Here is a 27,292-nt window from a genome sequence, read left to right on the forward strand (position 1 = left end):
TTTAGTACCGCCTGTCCTCGTATGCATACTCCGCAGATATGTTTCGTGCAGTCCCTCCTCGATCACTTGTACCTTCATTTAACAGATGTCCGCCAAATGTATAACAACTCTTCTGTCCAGGTTGAATTCGATGGCATTTTCCCATCGAATGCAAAGCTGCCGCCCTTTCCTCTTCTTCAGGGTTTGTTGGAGGACCACCTAAGGACCTTTACCTGTCATATTCTTATTTCTACCGATGCCTCGCAGGATCGCGAAAAGGCAGGCGTGGGAATTTTTTCACCTTCACTGGGTTGATATTTTTCTCTCCGTCTTCCTGACTTCACTCCAGTTTTTCTGGCTGAAATATTAGCTGTAATATTAGCCTTACAAAAATTAGAAACTACCGTTTCCCAGGTCGTGGTTATGATGGACTCTCTGTCCATTTGATCTTCATTATCCTCACCCACTTAGTCTCGGGCATTACGCTTCTTTAAGTTCCTGATCCCGCTCCATCTAAAACCGTTAAGGTTGCTTTGGGTACCGGGGCACATGGGCTTTCAATTAAAGATGTTGCAGATTCCTTAGCAAGGGCCTCTCTCTGCGGCCAAACTATTGCTGTCCTGCCAACCTGTGCATACACAGCTGCGGTGAGGTTTCACAGCTACACAATATTTCAAGAATTTGCTGCCTCCGCTCTTACATCATCAACTGAATATCAACATTTTTTGCATCCTTGGAGTAGCAAGACTGGCGCTCGTGCAGAATAAAGGTTTCTTTCACGCGTTTACGTTGCCGGGTTCCCCTTCTAAATTTCTACCTTTGCAAATCTGGCCTGCCGGTTTCTCCATTGTGCCCTCTTTGGGCCGAACCTGAGATATTAGATCACTTCCGGCTGTTCTGCCGAAGCTTTTCTCATTTGAGCAGGCGTCTTTTGCAAATTCCGTTTCACCAACTGGGTTTGCCTGTGTCCTCTGCGGTTGTTTTTTTTGTGTTTTTTTTTGCCTTGACGAAGCGACAGGAGTGTGCGCTCTTGTGTGCAAAAATTTCTTCAAAAAACCCAGCGACTCACATTCTAATTTATTTTTCGCGCTGTCATCCAGTAGAGATTTGAAACATTAGAGGCATTGTATACTGTCATGACATTAAGCCATTTTTCCCATCTCCGATCTCCAAGTTAACAGGACCCCTGTCCTTGCGTCTTCCAATATATCAGTTTACACACTACTCCTATTTTTTTTCTTGCCAAAACTTTCCTGTATCCATCTAGTAACCACCTGCGTCTTGGCCCCTCCCCCGCAGTGGGTATGTGCTAGCATTGTTTGAGGCCAACCAACCAACCAACCATACTCGCGGCGAGGGGTTGGCCACAGTAATCCCTAATTCTTTCAAGAAATTTCTTTTTTTTCTCTGTTACAATTCTACACAATGTCAGAACCCTCAAGTTAATCTCGAGTGCTGCAGCTATTTCATGACCACATCGATCAGCTATACAATTCGCAGCCTAAACTTTAAAAATCCGCGTGCTGCAAATTTTGAAGGCGCCCATGCGGAAGTCGCAGAACCGTTAATTCATATGTTTATGGGTAGGGGGCGTGAGCGCAGTGTGAAGTAGAAGAAATGCGGCGCGTGTCCCTCGTAGCACGCTTACTGGCCTCGTGCAGAAGAAGCAGAAGAAGAGACGATGTCCTGCCGGCCGGTGGCCCCGCGTCGCCGTTCGAGTTGCGTTCTGCGCAAATCTACGTCGCCACAGGTCAGGCGGCCGAGCATCTGGAGTTCAAGCTCGTCCTCAGCTAGCTACGCAACCAGCTCGGAGGGCAGCCTGGAGGCCTCCAATTCAAGCCAGTCCGCTGATGCTGTGGAGCCCCGCAACGAAATTGAACGGTAGATATTTTCTCTCGCACTCTTGGAAGTGCTTGCAGCTAGACGTGTTGGTGCATATTCAGGACGGACATATAGGATGTGCCCTCACTACGTCTCTGTTCGTATTTATTGCACTCGGCTTTCTTGTAGAGTGCCTGGGCGAAATTCGGTGTTTATAGCAGATGGCTTCAGAGGTAGGCCTCTCGACGTTTCACTTCTGCGTAGTTATTGTCATTGCAATCGCGGCAGTATATATGTTGAATCATACCACCGAATGCTTCTTGACTTCAGAACGGCGCAACCACCATCGGGCCATTCATTGTTCCACTGGCCTGAGCTTGTCCAGTTCATGTGTTGCCTAACTAACATGCGTAATCTGGTGCGGCGGATTCAGTAGGGTGATGGCCGCATGGTCGGGGCAAAGTGACTCAGAGGCCGTATTTTTGTTTATGAGCACACAGAACAACCGTATGAAAGCTCTGATCTTCAATGCCAAGTACCGCAGCTGTGGCCTAGTTGTTTGAGCATCTGCCTCGCATGCGGGAGGTGAGTGGTTCTATCCCCAGTGCCGCCGCGTACCCACCGGCGATGCAATGGGCACAAGCTTTTCCCCGCCTTGTCTACGGCTACTTTAGGGCGAATTGCTTGGGAAACGGGTTATGACCCCCCCATGTTGTGTAATGAAAAACTACTCTGTGCCATGGCACTCTTTAACCAAAGCTGCCCTTGCGCCATAAAAAATTATCATCATCATCATCTTCTTCAATGCCAGCTTCTGTTTTGCGCTGTGCAGGGGAAACAAACCTCTGCAAATATAATACGCGAAAGTGCTCGTTCGCAGGTTTCTGCGCGCCCCGTTCAACATCGCGCCCGAGATGGCAGGACCGCTGCTGCAGTTCCCGCTGGACATGTACCTTCGCATGCGGCGGGAAGGGGGAAACGTGCTTTTGTCGCCATGGTACCTGTCCTGCATGATGGTCATGATGTACCACGGCTCGGGTGGCGCCACTCGGCGCCAGATCGCGCGCGTGCTTTATACGGACGACGACGGTGAGCTCGTGGAGCGCTTCAATAGCCATGCCAGCCGCCTTTTCTGCCAGGACTACCACAAGCCCCGACACACCCACTCAGGTAGAGTGCCTTTTGTCCTTCTTCGCGGCTTGCCGGTACGCCACTCTCCCTCGCCAAGAGATCACCACTGAATAAATGGCTATGGTATGCTAAAACGACTCCGCCGACAATAGTACAGCGTTTAAGCCAGGGAAAGCTCCTCCTGGAGGGATCGCAAAAAGAAACAATCCAAACCTCCCAGACAGAAAGACCTTTTTTTCTTGAGGTGAAGATCAGGCATCGAATGTTCGTCGCCGCGCTAATCTTCTAGCACCGCCGAGTAGGCGAACTTCTAGGCCGAAGCTGCATAACATCCAACGGTCTGTTAGCACGTTTCCGGACTCTTTGTACCACGCAAGCAAATAGCAGCACATGCTCGCGAAGAGGGGGTATTTACTGGCAACTGGATGAGGTTGTGTGCCGATTTAGTACGTGTAGTACTATCGAAAGTTGTTCTGAAGGAGATTTTGAAAGAACGTTTTTAGTACTTTGAGATTGAAATACATACCAAATTTGAGACATATATGTACTAGCTAACATGCAGTTTTTCGTTGAATTGAGCAAAATCGGGAATAGATACTGTAGATATGTTTCTGAAACCATACGGTGGCGTTGGAATAAGCCGTACGTAATGTTTAATATAGAACAGGCGGTTAAGAAGAAGTCCATTTTAAACCACGGGCGATATGAAATAACTTCACTTGGGCAGCACCTCAGAAGACGCGGAACGTGTAAGGGAGCTTGTCCTTGAGAATCTACCGGCGACTGTTTTAGGGATTGCAATGTGTGTGTCTCGGGGTCTAGTAGAGATGCCCCTAAAGGAGGAATTAAACATGTACCGTGTCGACACCTAGTTTGTCTTCTGACGGCTAGCCCCTCAGGGGCGGGAACAACGTGCCTTTTAATGCGAAGCCTTTAAATGTGCCCTCTGGGTTCTTAAGTTTATCCCCTGCCAAGTATTATGATAGACGCACTCGCGGAAAGTAGCTTTCAGGCTATTTTCTGGCCGTATCAGGAGCGTTGCAAGGGGTGCGTTGGTTTCTAAATCTATACTCCAAACACGAACATATCGAAAAGATGCACAAATGGTGACAAATTAACTTTTCCTATAACGCATCCTGATAGCAAATCACCCTGAGGGACCTTCAGCCCGACAACGTTAGCCGTGTATGACCATATGTAGTACAGTTATGGTGCCGAACCCTTGACCTCTGGCCTTCAGCAATAACCTTTAATTGGCCTTTGACGTTTGAATTTGGCGTTGTGTGACCTTTGCGTTGACCTTCGACCTTTGACCTTAAAAACATCCGATGGGGTGATGTGAAGCCACGTGATGACATCCGATAGAGGTGTCGTTAGACCATGTGACACGATGTGGTCGTGTGGGTATATATAGAACATAGAACTGCTTTCGCGAGCGTGTAGCGGAGCTGCCACGGACGAGCCTCAGACGCTTAGCAAACGCCATTGTTTTTCGCTGTATTCCAGGGTTAGCCAAGTTAAGCCACAGCCGTTTTTTTGCTAACAATTGGCCGTTATTCTAAATTTTTTCTTGCACAGCATATCTGAGGTTAATGTTTTGTCTAAGAGCTTGGAGTTAAAAGTAGGTTTCGAATTAGAAGCGGATTTGATTCTTTCAGACGCTATGCGTGCAGTCAAGGCCAAGACAAGACTGAAGTCGAGCCGTCACTCGAGAAATCTAAACAAACACAATTGCACGTTTTACAACTGCGACTATACCGGAGAACATCAAGTTGGTGGTTCGCACGGAGCAAATGCAGCAACCTGCTTGTTACAGCTGTAGCAAGCATGTTCAGAGTTCTGAGACAACACTGAGGCACCAATCTTCGAAACTGCTTCCTAACGGCGCACAACTCCGATCAAATTACGCAAATGCTTTCTTGCCTATTAAGCAAACAGCGCTCTCAATGCATTCCGAGCAGCGACGTGACCTAATCTAAGCTTAGCTAATAACCTTACCTAAACCAGCGCCGAAGTCAACTCCAAACAGCTCTTTCTCGAGATCATCAAGCTATTTTGCCATTTTGCCCATGAAATTGAGGTGCTTTCTCATTTTTGCTTAAGTTATCAGGTTGGCAACAAAGCGCGAAAATAAAGTTGAAATAAGAATTAGGCTTAAGTCGAAGTGAAGGGTAACCTCCAAAAGGAAAATTTTTACAAATATTATGTAAAAAATACCGCTTCAGGATGGGAATAAAATCGTCATGTTGCCCATATGCCTCATTAATTGATGAGAGGTCTGTAGTCGTCCACAAGCCTTTCAACAGTGCCAGAACGACACAGCGGGAAATACTTTGTGTCATTTACAAATAGCCTAAAACTCGAAAACAGGCCTGATCGTGTTGTACATTCTAAGTTAACGCGTTTAACTCCTCATGCGTTTTAAAACCTTTAACGATAGTGCTAGGAAGCGGTAATTTTGATAAATGCACAAAACAGTACGCCGCTAGAGCGCTCTATACAAGCGTAGGGCGACTGTATGATTGATCAACCCATGTTACTTTCCAATGAATAATAATTGGTTTTGGGGGAGAGGAAATGGCGCAGTATCTGTCTCATGTATCTTTGGACGTTCCAGTGACAAAATACGGTTTTAGGGCATGAGGATTGAAACGGTATGCGTAAGTTTGGTACCACCATTTTAGCAGATCCTGTTTATTCCGTGCAATTCGGAAGACTGTGGTGTACTATGATGTGCTAGGCGCACTTCACTGTGTAATCTATATTTTTTTTCCTAGCGCATCCGGTCCAGAAACGATATATAGTAGACCCTCGTTGTCCCGTAAGCGCTTACTCACCGGATACGCTAACCCGTGGTCCTAAGTCCCGCTACTTAAATATTCTATTTCTGGCGTCGAATACGTGGGATTGTCTTTTTTAGATGTACTGCAGCGAATGGCGAGGCACGTAGCACGATTAGAAACAACCGAAGGTATGTCAGGTTGGTGTAGTAATGTCTAAGAGAAAGTGCACACCCAGCAGGGTTCGGCTGAGAGTTGGTTGGTGGGTTAATTAACGAAGTACTGGGAGATAAGGTAGCAGGTGTGGTCATTGGACAGGGCTATTTGGAGATCAGTGGGAGCTGCGGCTTTGGTCTTGCCGTGGACATAGCTAGCGATGGCAGGAAAGGTTCTGATGATACAAGTAAGCACTGAGGATCCAAGCCGTAACAAGAAATTGTGTGAATTAAACCAAAAAGTTCCGGTTTAAAACCCTTCTTTTCCTGCACCGGTTTAAATCGGCGTTAATTAGAAAAAGTGAAAATACATCGGTTCTTAAAATTCCTCGTAAAAACGTTAACATATCCTTTTCTCCAAATTTTACGCTATAATTATCTGAAAAATAGAAAATTCTCCGAATGGAATTCAAGAAAGTTTCGATCGAGGAGGTGCAGCAGATCGTAAACCATGGAAATCGCGGCTCGCACCTGACTCAATCAGCGTCCATGGCACTGTCTGCGGTAAAATAACAAGCGCTGTATTCTAAGCTTAAATTTTAACTTCAGTCGAACGTTAAAGAGAGCTTTGTTTATCTCATTCATATAGGCCGACAGTGATCTTCTAGAGCACTGCTCGAGCTGTAGCCTTATTGTGCTAATGTATTTCGTTATATTACCTGGCCGCCCTGCGGCAGCCGTCTCCCGCTATTGTCACTTTTTCATTTTATGTAAATTGTTTTGCTTTGGCTCTTTGTGAGAGCTAAACGATATTCATCGCTATCTTATATGCGCAACCGTTATTTTTGGCAGCAATGAAGCGACCGTGGTACAATGTCGCCAACAGTTTGAATTAGAGGCCGCAAATAACTGCAACGCGTCAGCAGAGCACAATGTGTTTGCACCGAGCGTCCTTAGAGTCACTGAATAAGTTAAGCTTCCCGCGTGCCTAACGCTCTATTTGTAACTACTGGCCGAGAAAAAGCGCCGGATTTCTTTTCCCCGCAATAGCACACAAGAGGGCTGTTTTGTCATTTCAAAATATGATATAACATCAACTTTTGTATGGCTTCGATCTCCTCGTTGGCATTAACAGCCAGGCTTCGTTAATTAAAGAGACAATTATTGATTTTTAGTTTCTTAGTTGTTCTATTTAAGATATTTTTGTTTTCAGACAAGAGACGATTGCCCCACTTGCTGATAGTTTGCCGCTGAAATGTTGTTTTCCCTAGCTTATTTTGGGTAAGTGCACGCAGTAACAACCGGTCCATACTGTATTCGAGTCAGGGGTGGCATTGTGGAACTCCTCATTTGTTCCTAATGACCTTTTCGCGCTCCATTATTACTAGCCGCCTCGGTCTAAACTCTTATTGTTTGCAACGAGAAAACAGTCATTCACTGCTGGTGTTATCAAAAGAATCAAAGGATAAAGAGCATTAGGAAAATTAGTGTTTAGCTTCTAGAAGCCAATCGTATGAGAACGAAAGTAGTGCTTAATTAAGGAACGTTTCTTAAAACACAATTTTTTGTCGTCTTCCCATTGGCAACGGAGATCTTTATGCTCGAAAAACAAGCAAAATCGACCTAGGAGCTATAAAGAGAAGTCGGCAACTCGGACAACACATTGTTTTCATGCAGAGATCTGCAGATAAGGAATAGGCATTTCTAGCGATTTTTAATGACATCGTCCAGTTCCACCTATGTTACTCCTGAAGGAGAAGCAGCCGTTGCCTATGTCGACCCAATTTTTCATTTCTTAAACAAAGTTCTTGCACAAGTTGAATTAAACTATTCCTTTTTTTGCACAAACAGACGCATATATCCTTAGGTTCGGAAGGTGATAGCCTTAATTGCTTGTGTGCCATTGAACACAATAAAAATAGTGATCTTTAGGCAACTGAGTCAATAGGAATTACTTAACTAAAAGATTGGTAGGCGCCGTTCATCCGGTCACCATGGCTCGGGATGCTAAACAAGGCTTCTTGCTACGTAAAGTTCAGAGAAGCTGTGCAGGACGTACATTTCTCCTAATGCATAACCAATATGAGCCGCTATAAATAAAACTTACAAAAATATCAATTTTTGGAACATTTCAGGGTAAAGTAGTGACGGCGATAGTCGCTCTGCACTGACCCCGATTTCTCCATGGTTGCACTAAATCCTATGCGCTAATTCTTACGACCCACCTGGACCATATACCACTCCTTACACATATTCTATAGGATATGCTCTGAAGAAAATATGGCCCTTATGGCAGCGGTCCATCAGGATAATATCTTCTTCCGGAAAGAGGCGAAAGCGTGAATTATTGCCTAAAGGACCCATAGCTGCTGTCGCTTGTTCCACTTACATGACGGAAGGTTATTATTGTGCCAATGTGAAAAAAAAACATAATTCAGAGATCATGGACAGATATACATTGCCAATAAAAGCTAGTTTGGTTTCTTTGAGCACATGGAAAAGTGCGACGCTCACACCTGCTGCCGCCATGTGCCAACCGGTTTCTAATGGGTACTAACTTTTGTCTTCGCCTAGAGCTCAGATTTTCAGTAGGGCAATACTCGTGATATGGATCTTTCATTCCAGCCAGTGTCGACGAAAAAACACTTTGTGCTATAGCGCTCTTTGGCCAAGATGCTCCTACACCATAAAAATTTATCTTCATCAGTTCCGTTCTTTTTAAACACTTCTCTCTACACTGTATACAGGCCTTCAGGTTACCTGCTACGCCGGCCTGTACCACGACGCACGGGTCAGCGTCTCCCAAGATTTCAAGGAGCCGCTGTCTAGCCTGGACATGCACGTGCACATCCAGGACTTCGCCGAGAGTCCCGAACAGAGCCGGCTTGCCCTGGATGGCTTCCTCCGAGCGCTGACGGGCTTCTGCTTCGAGCGAGACGTGTTCACCGGAGACAGCGTCGACCTGGACACGTTCGTGGTCCTGGCCAGCGTCTTCTGCTTCGGCTCGCGCTGGTTCGCCGCCGGAGGAGCCAAGGGCTCGACGGGAGAGTTCCACGCCGAGAGCTTAAGCGACAGCCGCGGGGACGACTACGTCCAGATGCTCACCATGACGGGAAGGTTCCAGTTCGCCCAGTTCAACAAAGACGACGCCTTCGAGGGCACCTTGCTGGACATTCCGTACCAGGACCCGCGGCGGTCCTTAGCTATCTTCGTCCCAGCGCCCTCGTCTAACCTAGCAGCTTTGGAGAAGAACCTGAATGCTGCCGTTATACTGACGTCTTTGGGCCGGCTGGAACATCGCGGTCTGGTGGAGGTGACCCTGCCCAGGATGAAGGTGAAGTGCCTCACAGACCTGAAGCACTACCTTCCACCTATGGGAGTTGTGGACGCCTTCACCGACTCGGCGGACTTCGTCAACATGGCGCGCATTGTGGGGCTAAGGGTGTCAGCGGCCAAGCACCTCGCCGTGTTTCGAGCCGGCCACAGGGGTCCAAAAACGGCAGTGGCCGAAGCTGTGGCCAATGAACACCTGCGCAGCGCCAAGGGAAAAAGCGTCTTCAAGATAACGGTTGACCGTCCTTTTATGTTCATGGTTCTCGCTCGTCACCCCGACACCGTTCTACTTCTGGGGTCCTTCACTCACGTGATTTAGCAACTTGACCCAGAATATTCAATATAATATGTGACATACTGACCGCAATTACATACGTCTGCCTCGTTTGCGTCAACTACGATTACTCATTCAGCTCTGACTTTCACAGATGTTAAAAGCACACCACCGCAAGACTTTGAAGAAAAGCTTATGTATCAATACTTTCGACACAGACTTTCCATGTGTCATGCTATGGAAGAGTCCTTGACAAAGGATTTACATGCTTCTTGCCAACCCGATCATTGCCCCAATGTTGCGACAAGCCCCAGCTGCGGTTCCGACACGGCCACTGCAGACATTGTCTAGCTCCGTGCCTTTCGCAACGTCGGAAACCACTGACCCTAAGAACGGTCTGTACCCGGCTGAAAATCGGGCGAAAACTTTGCAGAGGCTTTGACAGCTGGACGATTACCTAACCGTTCGGTGGAATCAGGGACCACTTCAGTGCTGCTGTACTGTCTTCGGTAGGCCTAAGGGGAAAAGCTATTGACCGCGTTGTATTCATCGCGTTTGTGCGTGAGCTTTTTGCTCTGTGATCCTCTTTTCTGACATCATATTCTGGTTTGCCCATTTCTTCGATAAGGGTTAGAAATCGACTACTCCGTCCGTGCACTTTCGTTTCTCTTTTCGTTTTCTTATTTTACTTCGTTGTTCTGTATAGATGAATGAATGATGTTGCAGTATCCCCACGCAGTCCGTATTAAGATTTCTGTGCCCGTATGCAGCGTTTATTTTCCGTATATTCCTTGGCCCACAGTATGCGCACGCTAGCCGGCCGCGACAAGTTACTGCCAAAGCCAAAACTCACTCTTCTGTCTTCGAAAAGGACTAGCTGTCGACGTAGGCTAGGTAAACATCCGCAACGCTTCTCACATTCCGCGCTGGTGGCGAGAATGTCTTTTGAACACGAGCTGACAACCTGCACTGCCAGTAATTCTTAGAGGCATGGTGTCACACTTAAAACACGGAATAAATAGCACTGTCCTAGGCTGTGCGGCACTTCCATTAAGCACTTTGCGCACTGTGTTGACACGTCAGTTGCTTAACTAACCAAAAGCTGCAGCGTTCTGAGCGACGCTGACATTAAGACCGCTTTTCAGGCAACCAGATCAGTCTCTCAAATATCGTTTTCGCTTGCGCATGGCTGGAGGCTGTTGTGTTAGTCGGATGCAAAAAGTGCTTATGCTAATCGCAGTTCAGGGCGAATGAATCGTCAGTGGTGGCAGCCTAACCAGGAAGCAGCACGTGTACGCAAGAGGCTTCAGAATCCATCGGCCCAATAGAGTAGATCTAGAGCAGCTGCCAAGCACTACACACTTCCGTGCACTGAACCCTACGTGTTGCCTCGAAATGCTTTTCAGAAATCGACCGCCGCTGTGGCTGTGGTTGTGGTGCTCTGCTGCCGACCCGAAAGACGCAGGCTCGATCCCGGCCGAGGCGGCAGAATTTTAATGGAGGTGAAACTGTAGAGGCCCATGTACTATGCGATGCCAGTGCATGCTAAAGAACCCCAGGTTGTCGAAATTTCCGGAGCCCTTCACTACAGCGTCCTTCACAGCCTGAGTAGCTTTGCTGCACAAAACTCCCAGAAACCAAGCCAAACTTCCAAGACATTCTTCTCCGACGGAAGACACACTTTGGAGTTTTGCTTTCAGATGATAGAGGAATCATTTTTTCTTCTGGAAAGTGGTATGTAAAGGCTTCTAATTAAGTGGAATAAGTAGCCGTATATTTAAAAGCAGCCCTTATTGTTCAGGGATGACGACCTAGCAACTGGTGTTGAGATTTTAGCAGCACCGCTAAAAGAAATCGCGGACCCTTATAAACTTTGTGTGTGCTGTGGCCCTCTAGTGATTGATTTGCAAAATAGCTTTCGCTGCTTTCTGAACGCGAATTCAGGTGGCACCTTTGTGAAATACATGGCGGAAAAGAACTCAGAAACTAATGTAACAATGGAGGGCTCAAGTACGGACAAATAAGTAGCCTTAAATAACTGGAAAAAAACGCGCAAAGATAAAATGACTAATTCAATTAAAAAGAAGGTGAGTACAGAATTATATTGATATTTTAAAAAGAAGACCATGACGGAATCGTTTTAAGATAACTTAAGAGGAAGTGCTCTGCTCTTTGAAGCCAGATCTGGTTATCTTAGAACGCGCAACGACAAATAGAAATTTAACGAAGATCACGTGCTGTGTGTGGGAAATCTGTAGAAACAGTTCAACACCTCATACTCAATTGTGATGGTATGCATGGAAATGTCAATGCAGGCACAGTCACTTTCCCAGAGGTCCTAATGTTAAGCGGTTACAGCGGCCGTGTAAATAAATCTGCGGTTGAAATTGCCAAAGGAAACAAATTATGATACTTGTAGCTCAAAAGCAGGGAAGTGAGATAAGGTTAAAAGTGTACGACTGAAAATAAATTAAAATGATGAATTTAAAGACCAATTTATAAAACGTTCCTCTCTACCTCCATTTCTCCCTCCCTCCCTCCAACCATCCATCCGTCCGTCCGTCCGTCCGTCCGTCCGTCCGTCCGTCCGTCCGTCCGTCCGTCCGTCCGTCTGTCTGTCTGACTGTCTGTCCGTCCGTCCGTCCGTCCGTCTGTCTGTCTGTCTGTCTGTCTGTCTGTCTGTCTGTCTGTCTGTCTGTCTGTCTGTCTGTCTGTCTGTCTGTCTGTCTGTCTGTCTGTCCGTCCGTCCGTCCGTCCGTCCGTCCGTCCGTCCGTCTGTCTGTCTGTCTGTCTGTCTGTCTGTCTGTCTGTCTGTCCGTCCGTCCGTCCGTCCGTCCGTCCGTCCGTCCGTCCGTCCGTCCTTCCATCTATCCATCCATCTAGGTCATTACTTCGTTTGCTTCAGCATGCGAGAGGGTGACAAATAGAAATGCCCTCGAAAATTAACCTAGATGAGGTGGGAAAACTGCGGCGTGCTGCTGGGCACGGCACCCTGATGAGAGTACTATATTAACGCAACTTTTTAGACCAGACCGGTTCTTTCAACGGCGTTATCACTTCCCACCACTATTCTTGAGGATGCCAACATGTGAAAGTCTGGACAAAAACTATGCAAAATCACGAAACCTCGAAGAGATGACCAGTGAGGCCGAACTGCTGCAAATGTTTTACAGTCAAGGTGGACATTCTGTTGATTTTTCAATAACTTTGACGGTTTTATGCGCAAATAACTTTCTGGTTTTCGATTTTTTGGTTCCTTATGTTGTATGTAGAATCTAAAGAGGCAATAAAAAATTGATATTTCCTTCATAATTTTTGAAAAAAAAAGCAGCTTTTGACAAAACAGGAAAAGGAGAAAATTTAGAAAGACCTCTTGAAATGTTGCACAAGCTCTGTTTCTCAATTGATATTATGTAGGATTTTTATTTATCGCTAAGGTTCAATGAAGCCTTCTACTTTACTCTGAAATCCGTCATAACTTGCAACGACTGCAAGTGCTCTTCAAAGCCCAGGCGTTCTTTACACCCGCCTTTTCAATGAACAATGCCTGAAAATCGTCTCTTAAATGTCGGAAAGCACCCGAAGCGATTGCTTCATCTGTGGCGTCCGGCTGCTCAGCCTCAAGACGCGGGAGGGAGTCTTGGCCGCGGCTGCAGCATTGTAATGAAGGCGAAATGCAAGATCCCCGCTGTGCTGCGCAATGGTAGCGCAATTTATAAAGGACTACGAGTGGTCGAAATTAATCCAGAACTTTCCTCGGCGGCGTGTGTCAAAGCCGACGTGCAATTTAATTTTGCTGTTAAGCTGCACAAGCGACTTCATTTCATCACAGGTGAAGATGACAGTCTGCATTACGGGAATTTTACGAATGAAGTGCATTTATTTATTTATCACTTTAACCCCAGCGCCACAAAGGGCAATATATGGGGGGGGGGGGGGGGGTTAGTAAGAAATAATAAAAAAAGACAGGTGAAAGTTCATGACACAACATTCTGATGAGATCATAAAAAACAACATCGCATGAGGTAACCACAAGATTAGGAAGCAATCATTCTTTCATGAACAGAAACACACGTCATAGGGCGCAACATTTAGAGAGATTCCCGGTATTCAAGAGAAAAAAGAAATTTGTCGCATATCCCCTTTGCGCACATACGTACAGAACAAAAGCAACAAAAAAAAACGATTATTTACAGTGGCAGAGGCGGCATCGTGGCGCAACTGGTTCCAGTCTGAAATGGTTCTGCGAAAAAAACGACGTTTGATATCTTACAGTTTTGCAGCCTATTTCATTTATTTTATTCACACGGTGTCGTCGTAAAGATACCTAATCCGGAATCAATACTAACTCAATGCACTTATCATTGAGTAAGGTTTTACCTTATGGCCTAAGCAGATGCTCGGAATAAAGGCAAAGCTTAAAAGAGTAAAGGCACCATTACTAGAAATATTAAAATAAAATCGCTCATTGCAGCACGCGATGCAACCCACGATGTCTTTATTTCATGTTTTAACACAACATGCAGTTTTCCAGCAATATAACCTCTCGGAAATGTGTTAGGCATGTGCATATCAGCTTCCCCCTTTGATAACGCACGATACGAGTTATGTTTCAGCGGTCGTCCTTGTCTCAAACGCGACGCGGTGGTGTACAGTGGCGGTGATAATGGCGCCGGCCCGTTTCTTCGTGGCGTCCGGAGCCAAGCGATAGTCAAAACAACTTACGAGGCACTGAGAGTGTATAGCTGCCTCTTCACCAGCGGAGAAGCGGTGAGTGTGGCTATTTCTTAATGCTGAGTTCAAACAGTTGTCTTCGGCACCTAGAGAATGAAAATATGCGGGAAAATGTCTGCATCCAATACGCTCTGCATTGTGTGTCGCTTAACTTGAATTCGAGTGAGCACCGAGAACTCGTGGCCTTCTTGTAGTCAATGATATTCTGAGCGCATCTGCAACAGCTGTGATTTTTCAGCCGGTTTAATTCTACATTTAACTTGGCCAGGTAGTGAAGCGTAAACATATGCGCTTAAATAGCGCTTAACACAGAAGTACCAGGATGGCTTCGGTCATACGCTGTCCGTTGGAACAATAGTAGTTATCGCTGCTAAAGTGCTGACAAAAATGCTGATAAAAATCGCTGCAACCAACGTGCTCACTTTGTTACTTTAACCATTACTCCTCAAGTAGAAATTTATTAGTTATTTTTTGCCATCTTTACAATTTACCGTTGTTTTCTCTTTTGTAAGAACCAGGTTCGCCGGCTCACATATAGAGGTTAGAAACGACTAAAGTGGTCTTAGGCAGCTCTATGACAAACTTTGATTTTTTTGCATGAGACCAACTGACGCGTTGCAGTGTGCTCTAAACAACTCTTGACTGCAGCCTGTTTAGCGTGCCGTTTTTTGTTCCCTGGAAACGCGCCAATTCATGCGGCGTAGTGCAGCTAGGAGACTAATTATAGCACGTTGGCGCTGGAACGTAGGGGACAGGAGTCAGATTTTCCTTGTTGTGTTGTGAACCATTCTGACCAATTGGAATTCTGTGCGCTTTGTCCCGCAGTACTACGGTCAGCTGGGCATGCTCTTCGCAATGAAGGGGACACTGACTCCTCTTTTCTGGTTGGCATTATCATCCGCTGCCACCGACTGTTCTCCAGGTATGCTCTTTTAAGGGACCGCTAGTGGTTGCAGAAACACAAAGTCGCAGGTCTGTCTTGGCCGGTATGACTGAAATGACTCTTTTCACGGCAATCTGTGGCCTGGGTAACGACGGCATTGCGGCGCTTGTCACAATCCCTGTGGACGGAAAAGGATTTATCTGAAATCTGAATTATTAAATTATCCTGGCCCTACGCTGCTTTTGAGCGTTCGCTGGCAACTAAGGGAAACTAGCAGCTACAGCTGTAGCATCAGGGGCAAGTCAGCTAGGGCATATAGGACAGGAGGAAAGCAACTGGCCCGCACTAATTACTTCGCGAATCACAAAAGGCAGCCGTACAATGCGAGAATTGCTCTCAGTCAAGCGCCACTCTACGGCGAGAAAAGGTTTTAGAATTCAGCCTCTTACTTTGTTGTTGCGAGGTACTGCTTCATTCATGTTCCAAGAAACTACCAGACAGAGGGAAAGATGTCAGACCAAGCCACAGTCAGGATCGCTACCCTACAAACCACGATACTTGCTGGAAATGCTGGATAAATGTACCATTTTCTAACTAGCCCTGGAGACGAAATTGGAAGCATTACATCTCCCTTCTTTCTTCCTTCTATTATTGCTAGTAATAGCCGTCTATAGTATCAGTACCGCTATTAGCCGAGCTTTTTATGGTTCCCCCGTTGGACGCAAAGGTAGGGTTGAAAAATAGGAGGGATGCAGATAATTACACTGAAATCAGTTCAAAAGTGCTCCTAATGATCTACCCTTTCTCCTGTTAATAAAAACAGACATTTCTGATGCTTAAAACAAGCCTTCCGGTAGAGTGAGGCGCCTGAGCCATACTGCAGAGTCCCCTGAAGTTTCCAGTCTGCCAATGAATGACGTTCCTAAACAAAAAAAACTCATGTCGTAACAAGAATGCTCCTGCGGAAGGTGGGAAGAGCACCAGATAATACCTCAAGTTGCATGAGAGAAACTGCATTTGTCGTCCTTTGAGCGCTTGCCGAAGCCTTTAAGTACAAACCAACATTTTTTTGTTTTTTACGGAAAGTTATCAGCGCTCGATTTTTACTCTCGTTGATTTACATACCGTGACAAAGATTGTAGGCCGCAAAATTACAATCCCAACAAATGGTAGAACACTGCGTGAACTTATGAGTTGTCATTACCAGTCCCAAGGACGTCATGGACCCTCCTATCTATCTGGTGGATTGACGGAAGGCAGGTCTCCAGGAACCGATTACTGACCCGGAGAGTAAAACAGCAGCGCCAAAAAACACACAGACACAGTAGAAGAACGACGTAGAACGAGCGCTATGAATCGTCTAGCTCAAATAGAAGTTCTTGTAAACTATACGATTACTGACGATGGTTTACGCTGTGACGACTCTATTCGTGCTCCAGCATGGACAGAGTGCTGTACTTCCGGAAACAATGAACTCGAGGTTCCAATAATTCGAGGCATAGAAGGAGAACGAGTATTCCCTGCTACATGGTTTGTCACTGGTGATACTTTTGAAATTCCTCGTAACAGTACAAGAAAGAGCAGATAAGCATTTGCGTATATGTTCATTAAGTCTACTTGCTAGACGTACTTATTTTTCGAGAAAAAAATATCAACATCGATAAGGATTCTTAGTGAGAAACGCGAACTTGCTTGGCATGTCAGTGCAGTGTAGAGTAATTTTTGACAAAATATGGAGTCGCAGGCCAACTTCCTCCATCGCATTCAAAGTGTTCTCGGTTGCTGTCGACAGAGTGGTGCACTCCGCCCTACGGTGAGCGCCTGGAAGAAGTCATCGAGCGTTCGGTGCAAGGCGTCCCAGAAGTGCACACTTCAAAGATGGGAGACGAAGAACCAGGACTATTGTCTTTTGTACACCCCGACGGCTACAGGGTCACCGGACTTAATCGCCTACGGCGCCATGGGCAGCTTCGCGCCTGCTGCTACAACGAAACACAGGTATGGTTTGAAACCAATCGACACTTAGGGCATAGAGGCAAAGAGGCACCGTTTTGAGTTTTCTTACCCTTGCGCCGCAAACGGGCAATACAAAAGGGGAAGCGTGATGCCGTAAGCGAGAACGTAGCTGATGTGGATGAATGCCAGAAATTAGTGGAGAAGCAGAGAACAGAAATAACAGTGTTAAGCAATAAAAGTGGCATTATTATTTTGACAAGCAAAACTATGCGTCAAGGAAGAAAAGGTACGGGACTCAAAAAGGAGGAGGTGCGTTCACCTTTTTTCGAACGAATGTAAAGAATGTGGAATGACCAGAGCTTGAAACTAAAAAAAAAGGAAGTGTAGGAAAAACACTCTCGCACCACTCAGTGATGCTACCTCAACGAAGACATCATCACCATCCTCATCCAGCTGATGTTATTCGCTTCACGGTGGGCAGAGATTACTTCGTTATGGCTCAGGCGAATTGTTCACACAATATGAGACAAATGGCTGAGACAATATGGCAAAGCACCTATCAAGATCCTGAGCTTTATAGATGCCGACCACCTCCTCTCGGCTATAAAACAGACATGCTGAGGTTGAGGCTAGCGCACAAAGCCTGAAAGGAACGCAGGTGAAGCGTAACCACTATGTTCTAACCCGACTTTCGTTATCGAATTATGTGCATATGATGCGTGTGTGTAGAAAATAAGTTCTTAGAAATATCAATGGCGGTGTCGATAAGTAGGTCACTTAGAAACGGTGGCGTCTCTTATTGAGCAAAAAAGTTTTTTTCTTCCTTCTGTTTGATCCCTATTCACATATTTAGCTCTGCTGACAAATTCGTACGCGACGCAGGCCGTGAGCTTCGACTTGGCTTCCGAAGAGCCTGTCGTGTGCTCCTTCTTCTGGATAGGCAGCGGTAATGGTACCTTGGAACTGGCCGCCCATGACGTCAAGATGACGACGCACCTGAGATTCATCGCAGACCCTACCAATGACAGTGCCGTGGAAAGCAGAAGAATCCTAGACGAGTACGAGGAGCCAGTGGGGACGGCTCTTCGCACAGGCAGCATGACCGTGAACATTTCCGGAATTTCGGACGGTGCCGCTACTGGGGCAGAGGCCAGGTTTATGCGATTCCTGGCTCTCGCTGCCATTCAGGACTCATGGGAAGAACTTTTCGTACCGAAATTTGTCGAAGCGGTGAAAAGACTCGTTCGTTAAACCCTCCTGATTTAATAGTGATAAAAAACCGCATGTAATGTGCTTCCATTGAATGGTAAATGAGACAGGAAAGAAGGTAAAGAGGAGCGGTATCCTACTAAAATACTCCATATGAGCTGCTGACATTCAACAACCAGTACATGGACCCTGTATCACATGCAATACTCAAGGAAGCCCTAAAAATTTTGTAACATATTTCTATTACTTCTGTATTATTGCCGTGTATTTGACTCAAGGCTTGCATATCATGGGCATGCTGTCATACAGAATCTATATGAATTTCATATTTTTGACATGCGTTCAAAACAACTTAATCAGGCACCCAGCTGTTGCCGATGCTCCTGCGACACCCCCCACAGAGAAGACACAGTGACAAGAGAAGCAAAAATGGGCGATTGACTCTGGTTCGCGGCAAAATGCACTATAGGGCGTAAGCGCCGAACCGAACATGTGCTTGGTAAAAGTTTATCAGCGGAACGTTGTGTTTCATACTCGTAAATGAGCCTTGAACCTGTCCTGCTTGGCGTAAAGGAATGAAATTCTTCGATTAATAAAATTGTAAGGGCGGACTTGTGCGTGTGCTCTTTGTTAACTTGCTTCGTTCTCGTCTACTTTAGAGAATAGAACCGGAGCATCACAGCGAACAGGCTAGAGGCAAATTCTATTGAAGGAAGTATATTTGCTTCAATATAGGTGGAGGAGGAAGAAGAAAGGCAGGGAAGTTAACCAGCCACCCGATTCTTGGCCGATCCCCCAGTGTGGGTATGTGCCATCTTTTTATAGGCTAACAACAACAACCAGAATAGTGTTCCGGTCTTCTGGGGAGGAGGGATGAGTGGAATGAAAAGAGAAATGAAAAACAGATGAGCAGCACAGTCAAAATTACTCACTCAAGCAAGTCGCTCTCACGAATGGCGTAGTAGGCCTTCAGAGCAGTCGACTCCTGCAGCCACGGCCCGAGGATCTTATCCTCTGTTAAAGGGTAATGATCCAGGCCGTCCAGAGCACAACAGAGAGGGTGTCTCGATCGCAATAGGGTGTCGGCAATCACAGTCGTTCATGTGGAGGTTCTTGGTTGCTGAACTTCACAGCAGTTGAGTGCGGTTGCGTTTTTGTGGCTTAGTTGAACTTCGAACTCCAGTTCAACTAAGCCGCAAGCCACAGTTAAGCTGCGTCACAAACACATTGTGTAGCGCGTACAGTACTTGCAGTGCGCTTGTGCGGCTGGCGTGCGCAGGCTGGAAAGCAGAGCACGCATAATATTCATGAAAGACGTGAGCATTATAATTATTTGTAGATCTTGACGACAACCCAGATCGTTGCTTTTGTCCGGAGCCGTAGTAAGCGTTGGAAACTGCTGTGTCGGCATTGTCGCTTAGGCAGAAGTACTGCTTTCAGATCACGCCGTGCACGCTTATTACCATTTGTACTGCATCTACAAAACTTTGCATTTCGGCAATGCATTAATTCAGGCGGGAGGAGTGCTTATTAACTTCTTTATGAGCGAAAGATTTTCTCCCTATACATTTTTAGCAGTGAGCTGGACTGAATAGAGCAGCGAGAAATTACCCTTCAGTAGAAAGTCCTAGAAAATGAGGGACAATATAAATGACTGCTGAATGCAAAATGCAGTATGTTTCAACACACCTACATAACCGTACAACCAAAACCAAGAGGATCGCTGAAATAAAGGCAGGGTCGATGGCGGCCAGAGAATTTGCTCAAATCATAGCAGACAGCCATGATGATCTTAAGTGCAGTTAACACGGAGCGCATTTCGCTGCACCGTAGGAGATCAACACAGCAAGACCACTGAGTAACTGCTCTGTTCACTTGCAGTCTTTTTCGACGGTGCGTCAATTGTTTTTGGCTTCTGTCAGTGATGAAAGAAAACAGTATTAATAAATGAGCCACTGCGTGGGGCGGAAAGGATGATGAACTGAGTAGTTCTAGAACAAAATCCGAAAGCACTGAACAGGAATACGACTGTTCGTACAAAAAACCAACATATAAAAGGAAAGCCTTTTACGTGTTATTTTTTGTTGGGCGTTTGTAGAGGCGCCCTCTCTCATCCTTCCTACCATTCAAGGAATGGTTTAGCAGGAATGATGCGGATGCATGTGTGAGCATGTTGTACATTTTGCTTACTTCCTTGCGTGTAATGATGGTTCGGCTGTGGGTATAGATTACTGTGTTGCCTTATCTCCTTAGAGCTTTGATTTCTTTATATTTGGCGCAATGAAATACAGATATTAGAGATATTTTTGCCTTGCATCTCGCTGTGCACATTAGGATTTTTTTTATGGACTTCTGTTTGTTTTCAAACTGGTAAAAACAAAATGCCCGTTAATAATAATATTATAATAGCAGATGATTCTTATGTGTGCACTGACATTTTATTTGATGGATTATGTAAAGGCCTCTTTGTATGCGTGAAGAGAGAACAAATTTTTTAAGACAGTTTAGATGGGGTCCATCTTTGCATATCATTTCACACAAACTTCCCAAGTTCTTAAGGAAAACGTTATGGCGACTACAAATGTTGGATGAGGGGAAGTAGAAAGTAAAGGTTCTCGTAATCTGACAAAGGACAACTGCTCGAGTCCTTTGTTCAAAACAGGCGTAGCATTAACAATGGGCCGGTGAGTAGGTTCTCTCTTGGGGGCTCAGCTAGGCATAAAGCAGCTTTCGCAATGAAGCAGAAGAGACGCTTGAAAAATATGCCTTGTCTATTTAGCTCCAAATTTTCTATAAACTAGACTGAGTACGCGCTTAGTGTTTTTATATTAGTTGGCCTTGCTATTTCTCTATAGTTCCGAAGAAAGCGCTGAAAACTGCCTTCAATTCAAGGCTAACCTTGTCACCAATATAAGATGATATAGCACTTTGACAGTGCCTTTGCTTGTTCTGTGGTCGGAAAAACGAAGGCGCGGCTTGATAATGCATGCAAGAACGGGGATTTAACTGTAAAAAGGAAGCGGTTACGGATAGATTATTGTTAATGGTTAATGGGTTTCAACGCCCCAATGCGACTGAGCATATGAGGGACGGAGGTTGTGGAAAGGAAATAATTTTGTAATTGGTTGGCGGTGCTTACGCACTGAAGAGCTAAACAACCAGTTTTTTTTGTGTGGTTTCCAGCCCATGTTCTGTGTTTAAATTTGCAGAAATAACACAGGGCTGGTGACAGGGCAATTTAAGATTGTCTAGAATAAAAAGCTAGAATTTTTATCCCATCATACAATTTCTTGAAAAGCATCTCATTCCTCCAGCTGCTGTGAGCTTGAACGTTTCTATACTTCAAAAAGTCACTAGGTTCTTTAGTTCTTCTTTTTTGCTTAAGGCTTCACTATAGTTCTCATCAGCTGTAGATAAACCGCTACAAGTTGCCTTCAATTACAGATTCATGTCTACACGCATATGTGGGAAAACACTCTAACTGGGTTCATGCTAGTTCAGTGGTCAACTATAAGATCATGAGCATGTATTCATTCTTCAGAGAAAGAAGCTTCAATGCTTAACGAGAAGTAGCGATTACATATTCAGCCTTTAGAAGCAAAATGTGAGACCGCTATGAGGCACAAGTTAGATAGATGCCAGAGTTGTGAAAAGCATGTTCCTGTAGATTGCACATCATGCCATGCAAAATAACTCCAATTTATTTCTTCTCTGCGCACGTGCAGAGCATTTCAGAACTGCACACAAGGTACCTGAGAAGACGACGTCTCTGTCACACGAACTTTCTTTTAAGTGCTGTCCTTGAGGTCAATGAAGGCCTAGACGCAACGGAATCTTCCTACGGGAGACAAGGTTAAATGTCTACTTCCGACATTTCAAAGAAAGAGCTCTCTAACTTGGTTCCCTTTCCCCGACTGTCGACACGTTTAGGAGTGGCACGTGCTTCGAGCTGAGGAGCTAAGGACACCGGAGCGTGAAGACGCAATTACACGCACGACGCTTCCCAGACACCGCTGCACCGGATAGGCGGAAGGAAAAGTTGCCGATGTCGCTAAGGGGAATGACAAGAAATAATAAAGAAGCGAGCACAACTCAAAAAAGAAACCCGTTGCAGCATCCAGGTAACGATGTTTGAGCGGCGCCTCCTTGTTGTCCTTGGTGCTCGAAAGCGCCGCCACCTGCAAGGGCGGGTTTATATCTGGGCGTCTTGGCGTTGCGCACGGAGACAAGAGCCAGTGTAGATACGAGGCTTGTGCTTTTCTCCGGAGAGCCCGCAAAAACAAGCAGGTGGCGTCTGGTGAGAACGAGCGTCGTAGAGGAATACACTTCTTTGCAAGAGGAGCCGTGCTCTATGGTGAACATTTGGTAAGGATTTTTGTTTCACAATTTGGCGTTTTTTGAGCACAGAAAAGCGTAATGACTACTTGGTTGATATTTATGAAAATAGAGCTGTGCGTAACAAAACTGGACACAAACGAGAGACAGAACGACACGAGCATTCCTTTGTGTCCTGTTTTGTTACGCGCTGCTCTATTTACATGGATCACAAACTCGCCCAACAAGCAACACTTCTGTTGAAATTTACTTGTCTACTCTGTGCACTAGGCATTATAGCAGCTAGGTATCTTTGAGCCAAGGCGTGTTCTAATGTTAAAACTGGTAGGTATCTGATAACAGCAATGAGAAGCTTATAGCCTTCAAGCACCATTTAAAACATTTTTGTCCAGTCGAGTGAACGGCGATTTCAGCTTCTGCAATAGTACTCGCTATAAATGAGGATAGCCTGGCAGTAAAACTTAGGCCGTAACTTTTTAACAAACGAATACAGCTCATAGCTGCCCATCTGATCACGAACGCAAGGGTGAGCTGCGTATCTACGCGGTAGTATCAAGGCTTTGTTATTGCAGGATGAGCACCATGAGTTGTTTAGGCGCATTTCCTCTGTGATTTTTTTAGCTTTCCCATTATTTTGGTGACGACATTTCAGCTAAAATTTTGAACATCGCTTGTTGTGCCTTAATAAAGACATGGCGAAGTAAAGTATCAAACCATGCGAACAGGCAGGAAGTTAGCATTTTGGTCCATTATCTGTTCGACAGTTTAGTGACTGGCAACTTAGCACGAAGACCGAGTATGGGTTTAAATTTGACCTGTTGGCTGGCGAGCGTGGGGATTTAGCGATGGAAATGTACTTATTTTTGTTGAATTTGATGCGAACTTGTTGCATATATTTCAACACTGTTCGAACGAATGTTGTTGACGGAAGGAATATACATATACACGCGGCAGAGAAAATAAGAGAAGAAAATAATAAAAAGGACTGCTGGTTTGCCTTTTTCAATAAACGTGATCGTAAAAGAATCCAATTTTAGTTTAACGAGCGTTTCGTTAAAGTAACCTGCAAATAATCAGCGGCAAAAAGCTATAAATCTGCAAGTTATTTTTTAGCTCAAAAATGTACTGTATGTAAAACCGTATCTATCAGTATTCTGCTTAACCGCCTAAATCTGGGCTACAAGGTGCATATGTCTCAAGTCATGCCTTCGGAAGAATATGTTCGGACGTATCGGAGCATTATGTTTCTTCTGTTCTCCAAGCAGCTTTAACACACTGCAATTTCGCTTGCGAGTGTTTCTTCAACTTCTTTAGATTAGTTAGGCTCTCGACAAGCTGCTCGCTGAGAAAACTTCAAAAACATTTTTGCCTAGCCCTATTTTGACTCTGGTCCGGAAGTGTTCAGTGAAAAATCTTAATAAACAATATTAAGAGGATAGCGGTCGTCACCTTTTGTTTCTGAGCAGTATCCTTTCTATTTCCTGCAGCCATTGGTCGCCCAGTTATTTAACTTACGTAATAAATGCGGAGAAGCGTGCCCTCTACCTGTTTAGAGTTATTTCATAGAAGGCAGAATACATGGAAGTAAAAAATTTTGGGATGGCCTGAAGCTGGGTCTTCACGGCGGCTCTCATTTTACCGAACCCGAGTTTGCATTGTTTAACTGTTAGCTGAAAAAGATGACGTCCACAGGCCGAAACATGTTCAAAAATTTTGCCGTGCAAGCTTGCCAGCTCTTCCCATGTCTCCACCGAGCTGTGTGGGGCGGCGTTGCAATAGGCAAAGCCTGGCGATTTTCCACAGCAGATAAGTACTGCTGCCAACTTGCTGTCGAGGTTTCAAGGCCTTGCGCGCAATGTAGGAGGCGATGCTGCTTCCAGCTGGCAAAATGGCTGGCTAAAAAACCCGGCTATATGTAGGACAGTTTGAATACGCATCGTTTGGTGCCAGGCCCTTCATCCGCTGAAAAGGATTGGCAAGTGCGGTGAGCTGCATCCGAAGTTTAAGCAGGAAATAGATACTTATCACAACTGAGCAAAACTTCTCAGGGAACTATGTCTGTAAGTTTCTATTTTCGAAAGATTATGGCAGGAAAACATTGCTGATGCTTGCTCTTAATTGTGTTTTCTGGCTTTTTTTTATTCCAGAGTGCGAAAATGGGCTTCGCAAAATGGGTCGTGGCGACTGTCCTGCTGGTGCTAATGTCCACTGCCGTTTCAGCACAAGAAGGCGAGTGCTCTAACATTGTGTTTACCTATGGATGGCCATTCGGGCCAAACTTTTGCGCAAAATTTGTGTGCCGAAAAAACAGGCAGCAGCATGCATTTAAGTATATTGCGTTGACACTGCAAGAGCAAACACAACTTTCATTTTGTTTTCGCAGTTGCTTTGCAGTTTTTTGTTCGAAATCAGATTACTTTTCTAATTTAGGTGACTCCGTCTTCTCGTGTTCAAAACGAAATGAAAATGACAAGAGTTGCAGTGAAGATTCAAGAACCTCAAACGCTTTAAGCACTTCAACCTACAAGAGCACGTGCAAAACATTCTATTGATGTCAGTAAGAATAAATAAAAAGTGAGATAATTTCATGCTCTTAGCTTACAATGGCGCTTATGTAGTCTAATGTTGCTAAGTGGGTTGCTCCAACCCTACAAGAAGCCAGAGAAACGCTGAGAAATAAGCGGTTAACACGCCCTCATAGCCTTTGCGCATTCTTTTTTGTGCCAAAACTTCTCAAATGGCATGCGGTGCTGCTCCCTACATTACTGCAGCTAGTCGTGCAGGTTTATCCTGATGCTGCAACCTGAGAAATCGCACTGTTGCATCTACAAGTTAATTCTCGACAACTACCTTCGGAATGCGGCGCTTAATTCCTGGCGCTTTGTTCACATTAGTCAAGAAGGAAGTATCGTACGACCTGTACATCAATGAATCCGTGTACTGGGCTGTGTAGTTGAATATGATTTGAAGATTGGACTGCCGCCACCGCCGTAGCTGCGGAGTTGGTAGAGCACCGTGCGCGAAATTCGGAGGTCGTGGGTACGGATGTCAGCAGTGTCATCTGGTTCCTTCTAACTTCTAATCGATTACTTTTGAGGCAAAGAAAAATATGCTGTTAATTCCTCTTTAATCAACCCGAGGAACTGAAACAAAAATAGAAACAATGTCCCATGTTTTTCTGGTTTCCATCTCTGCTGCGTCCTCTCATGTGTACAGTCTTTGCCAAAACTATACAGCCCAAGAGGTCTGCTTCTGAACCGTGCAGCGCGGCTCCTCTTGCGCACTCAGGAACCCTAATCTCATGAAGGTGGGAGGAACTTAAACCGTCACCCCTCCCGAGGTGAGGACTGTCAAATGTGTTCAAGAGCTCCGCTACACAACTTGGAACCAAGCCCCTAAGGCTGTATATTTATACAGACTGAACCTCATAACGGTCCCCTCCTACCCAACCCATGAGTACCTCAAAGTGAGTTACTGTTATGAAATAATGTTCTACGTGGAGGACACACCGAGCCCGTTCCCAGTGAACGTGTTTTCGTCAAATTGCTAACATCTTTTCATAGTAAGGAAACTGAATTCTCTTGTAACTTTTCTTTCGCAGAAAGCTGCAATTTTCTTGACGAGCACCTGGAACGCGCCATCAACTCGTTCATCGAGAAACTTCCCCAGGAGCGCCCCGAAACAGTCGAACAGGGCGCCGAACCACCGGAAGGCTTGAACCTCATAGAGTTCAAGTTCGTTAACCTGAATACGCTGCGTCCCTTCGGTCCTTTCTTGACCTTCTGCCGCAACGGAAGCAAATTCGTCCAGTTCGACCTCGTGAATAGAAGGCCTCTTTTCCTCATCGGTAGCTTCTCTGGTAACGACAGCAAGACTCATCGAATGGAGAGCCGGGCGCTGCTGGTGCGGTTAACGGCCCAGTTTGAAGTGGAAGGTTCCAAAGAAGACGTCAAGCTGCATCCCACAGTCAACCTGCCCGTTTCCATGGTTGGGGTGAGCATGGTGTTGAAGAGCGTGGACACTGAGAAGAACGAGGAGCTCTTCATCGGGCTTGCGCGGCCAAGCTTCCTTCGGAGTCTGTGGCATGGAATGCTCTTCTCGGAGCTTGAAAAGCTGTTTGCTGAAATACTGCCAAAGAAATAAATAAACGCAAGCTCGCTGCTTCTGCATATGTCGTCTATTTATTAACTGCAAATCTCGCATAATACGCGGTGACAAAGCTCATTTCTAGTTTCCGGTTCTTGATCATTGCCCTCTCGCCCTACCTTATTCTTTCCGTTTCGGTTATGTTGTTGTTGTTAGCCTATCAAAAGATGGCACATACCCACACTGGGGGATCGGCCAAGAATCGGGTGGCTATTCACCTGAACGCAGTTAACAAAAATCTCAGCTGGTAGAGCTACTTGGTTCTTCGGACCAAGAACCAGGATGGATTTTGATTCATCTACCAAGTTTCAGTGGAAGCTGTATAGCTTTCTTTGTAGCGATATGGCAGCTTTTGGGTGATTGATCAAGAGTAATTACTTCATTATTGCAAGCGTCTACATAGGGTAAAATCTGTTATGCGGTATTATGCATAAGTATTATGCAGTATCATGCAGTATTATGCAGTATTTTGTAAATTCTGAAAATTATAAGGTAGTCTTTCGAATTTTCACTATTTAAGGTTGTTGACAAATAGAGTATAATATTTGCTTTCAGT

The 27,292-nt window shown here is 45.4% G+C and overlaps 3 protein-coding genes across 3 annotated transcripts; all 3 read left to right on the forward strand.

The window, feature by feature from the left end:
* Nucleotides 1-1,660: 1,660 nt before the first annotated feature.
* Nucleotides 1,661-10,472, forward strand: LOC144132876 (iris-like). The gene is made up of 3 exons (XM_077665591.1): nucleotides 1,661-1,860; nucleotides 2,681-2,970; nucleotides 8,614-10,472. The coding sequence occupies exons 1-3, from the start codon at nucleotides 1,661-1,663 to the stop codon at nucleotides 9,516-9,518; spliced, it is 1,395 nt and encodes a 464-aa protein (XP_077521717.1). The 3' UTR covers nucleotides 9,519-10,472.
* A 3,564-nt stretch (nucleotides 10,473-14,036) lies between these two features.
* On the forward strand, nucleotides 14,037-19,339 carry LOC144134291 (uncharacterized). Its single transcript, XM_077667238.1, has 4 exons — nucleotides 14,037-14,243; nucleotides 15,033-15,129; nucleotides 16,883-17,088; nucleotides 17,929-19,339. The coding sequence occupies exons 1-4, from the start codon at nucleotides 14,037-14,039 to the stop codon at nucleotides 18,295-18,297; spliced, it is 879 nt and encodes a 292-aa protein (XP_077523364.1). The 3' UTR covers nucleotides 18,298-19,339.
* A 3,043-nt stretch (nucleotides 19,340-22,382) lies between these two features.
* LOC144132878 (uncharacterized) lies at nucleotides 22,383-26,759 on the forward strand. The gene is made up of 3 exons (XM_077665593.1): nucleotides 22,383-22,620; nucleotides 24,738-24,819; nucleotides 26,192-26,759. Exons 2-3 carry the CDS (start codon nucleotides 24,747-24,749, stop codon nucleotides 26,731-26,733), a joined length of 615 nt encoding a protein of 204 aa, XP_077521719.1. The 5' UTR covers nucleotides 22,383-22,620; nucleotides 24,738-24,746; the 3' UTR covers nucleotides 26,734-26,759.
* The last annotated feature ends 533 nt before the right edge of the window (nucleotides 26,760-27,292 follow it).

Source organism: Amblyomma americanum, chromosome 5 (genome assembly GCF_052857255.1).
Source record: "Amblyomma americanum isolate KBUSLIRL-KWMA chromosome 5, ASM5285725v1, whole genome shotgun sequence".
Lineage (NCBI taxonomy): Eukaryota > Metazoa > Arthropoda > Arachnida > Ixodida > Ixodidae > Amblyomma > Amblyomma americanum.

Excerpts from the sequence above, each read along its gene's own strand:
- LOC144132876 (XM_077665591.1), top strand. The coding sequence starts at position 1,661 with ATGTCCTGCCGGCCGGTGGCCCCGCGTCGCCGTTCGAGTTGCGTTCTG. Across the intron at positions 1,861-2,680 it reads CCCCGCAACGAAATTGAACG|GTTTCTGCGCGCCCCGTTCA; the intron begins GTAGATATTTTC and ends GCTCGTTCGCAG. Across the intron at positions 2,971-8,613 it reads GCCCCGACACACCCACTCAG|GCCTTCAGGTTACCTGCTAC; the intron begins GTAGAGTGCCTT and ends CACTGTATACAG.
- LOC144134291 (XM_077667238.1), top strand. The coding sequence starts at position 14,037 with ATGTGCATATCAGCTTCCCCCTTTGATAACGCACGATACGAGTTATGT. Across the intron at positions 14,244-15,032 it reads TCTTCACCAGCGGAGAAGCG|TACTACGGTCAGCTGGGCAT; the intron begins GTGAGTGTGGCT and ends TTTGTCCCGCAG. Across the intron at positions 17,089-17,928 it reads GCTGCTACAACGAAACACAG|GCCGTGAGCTTCGACTTGGC; the intron begins GTATGGTTTGAA and ends TACGCGACGCAG.
- LOC144132878 (XM_077665593.1), top strand. The coding sequence starts at position 24,747 with ATGGGCTTCGCAAAATGGGTCGTGGCGACTGTCCTGCTGGTGCTAATG. Across the intron at positions 24,820-26,191 it reads TGCCGTTTCAGCACAAGAAG|AAAGCTGCAATTTTCTTGAC; the intron begins GCGAGTGCTCTA and ends TTTCTTTCGCAG.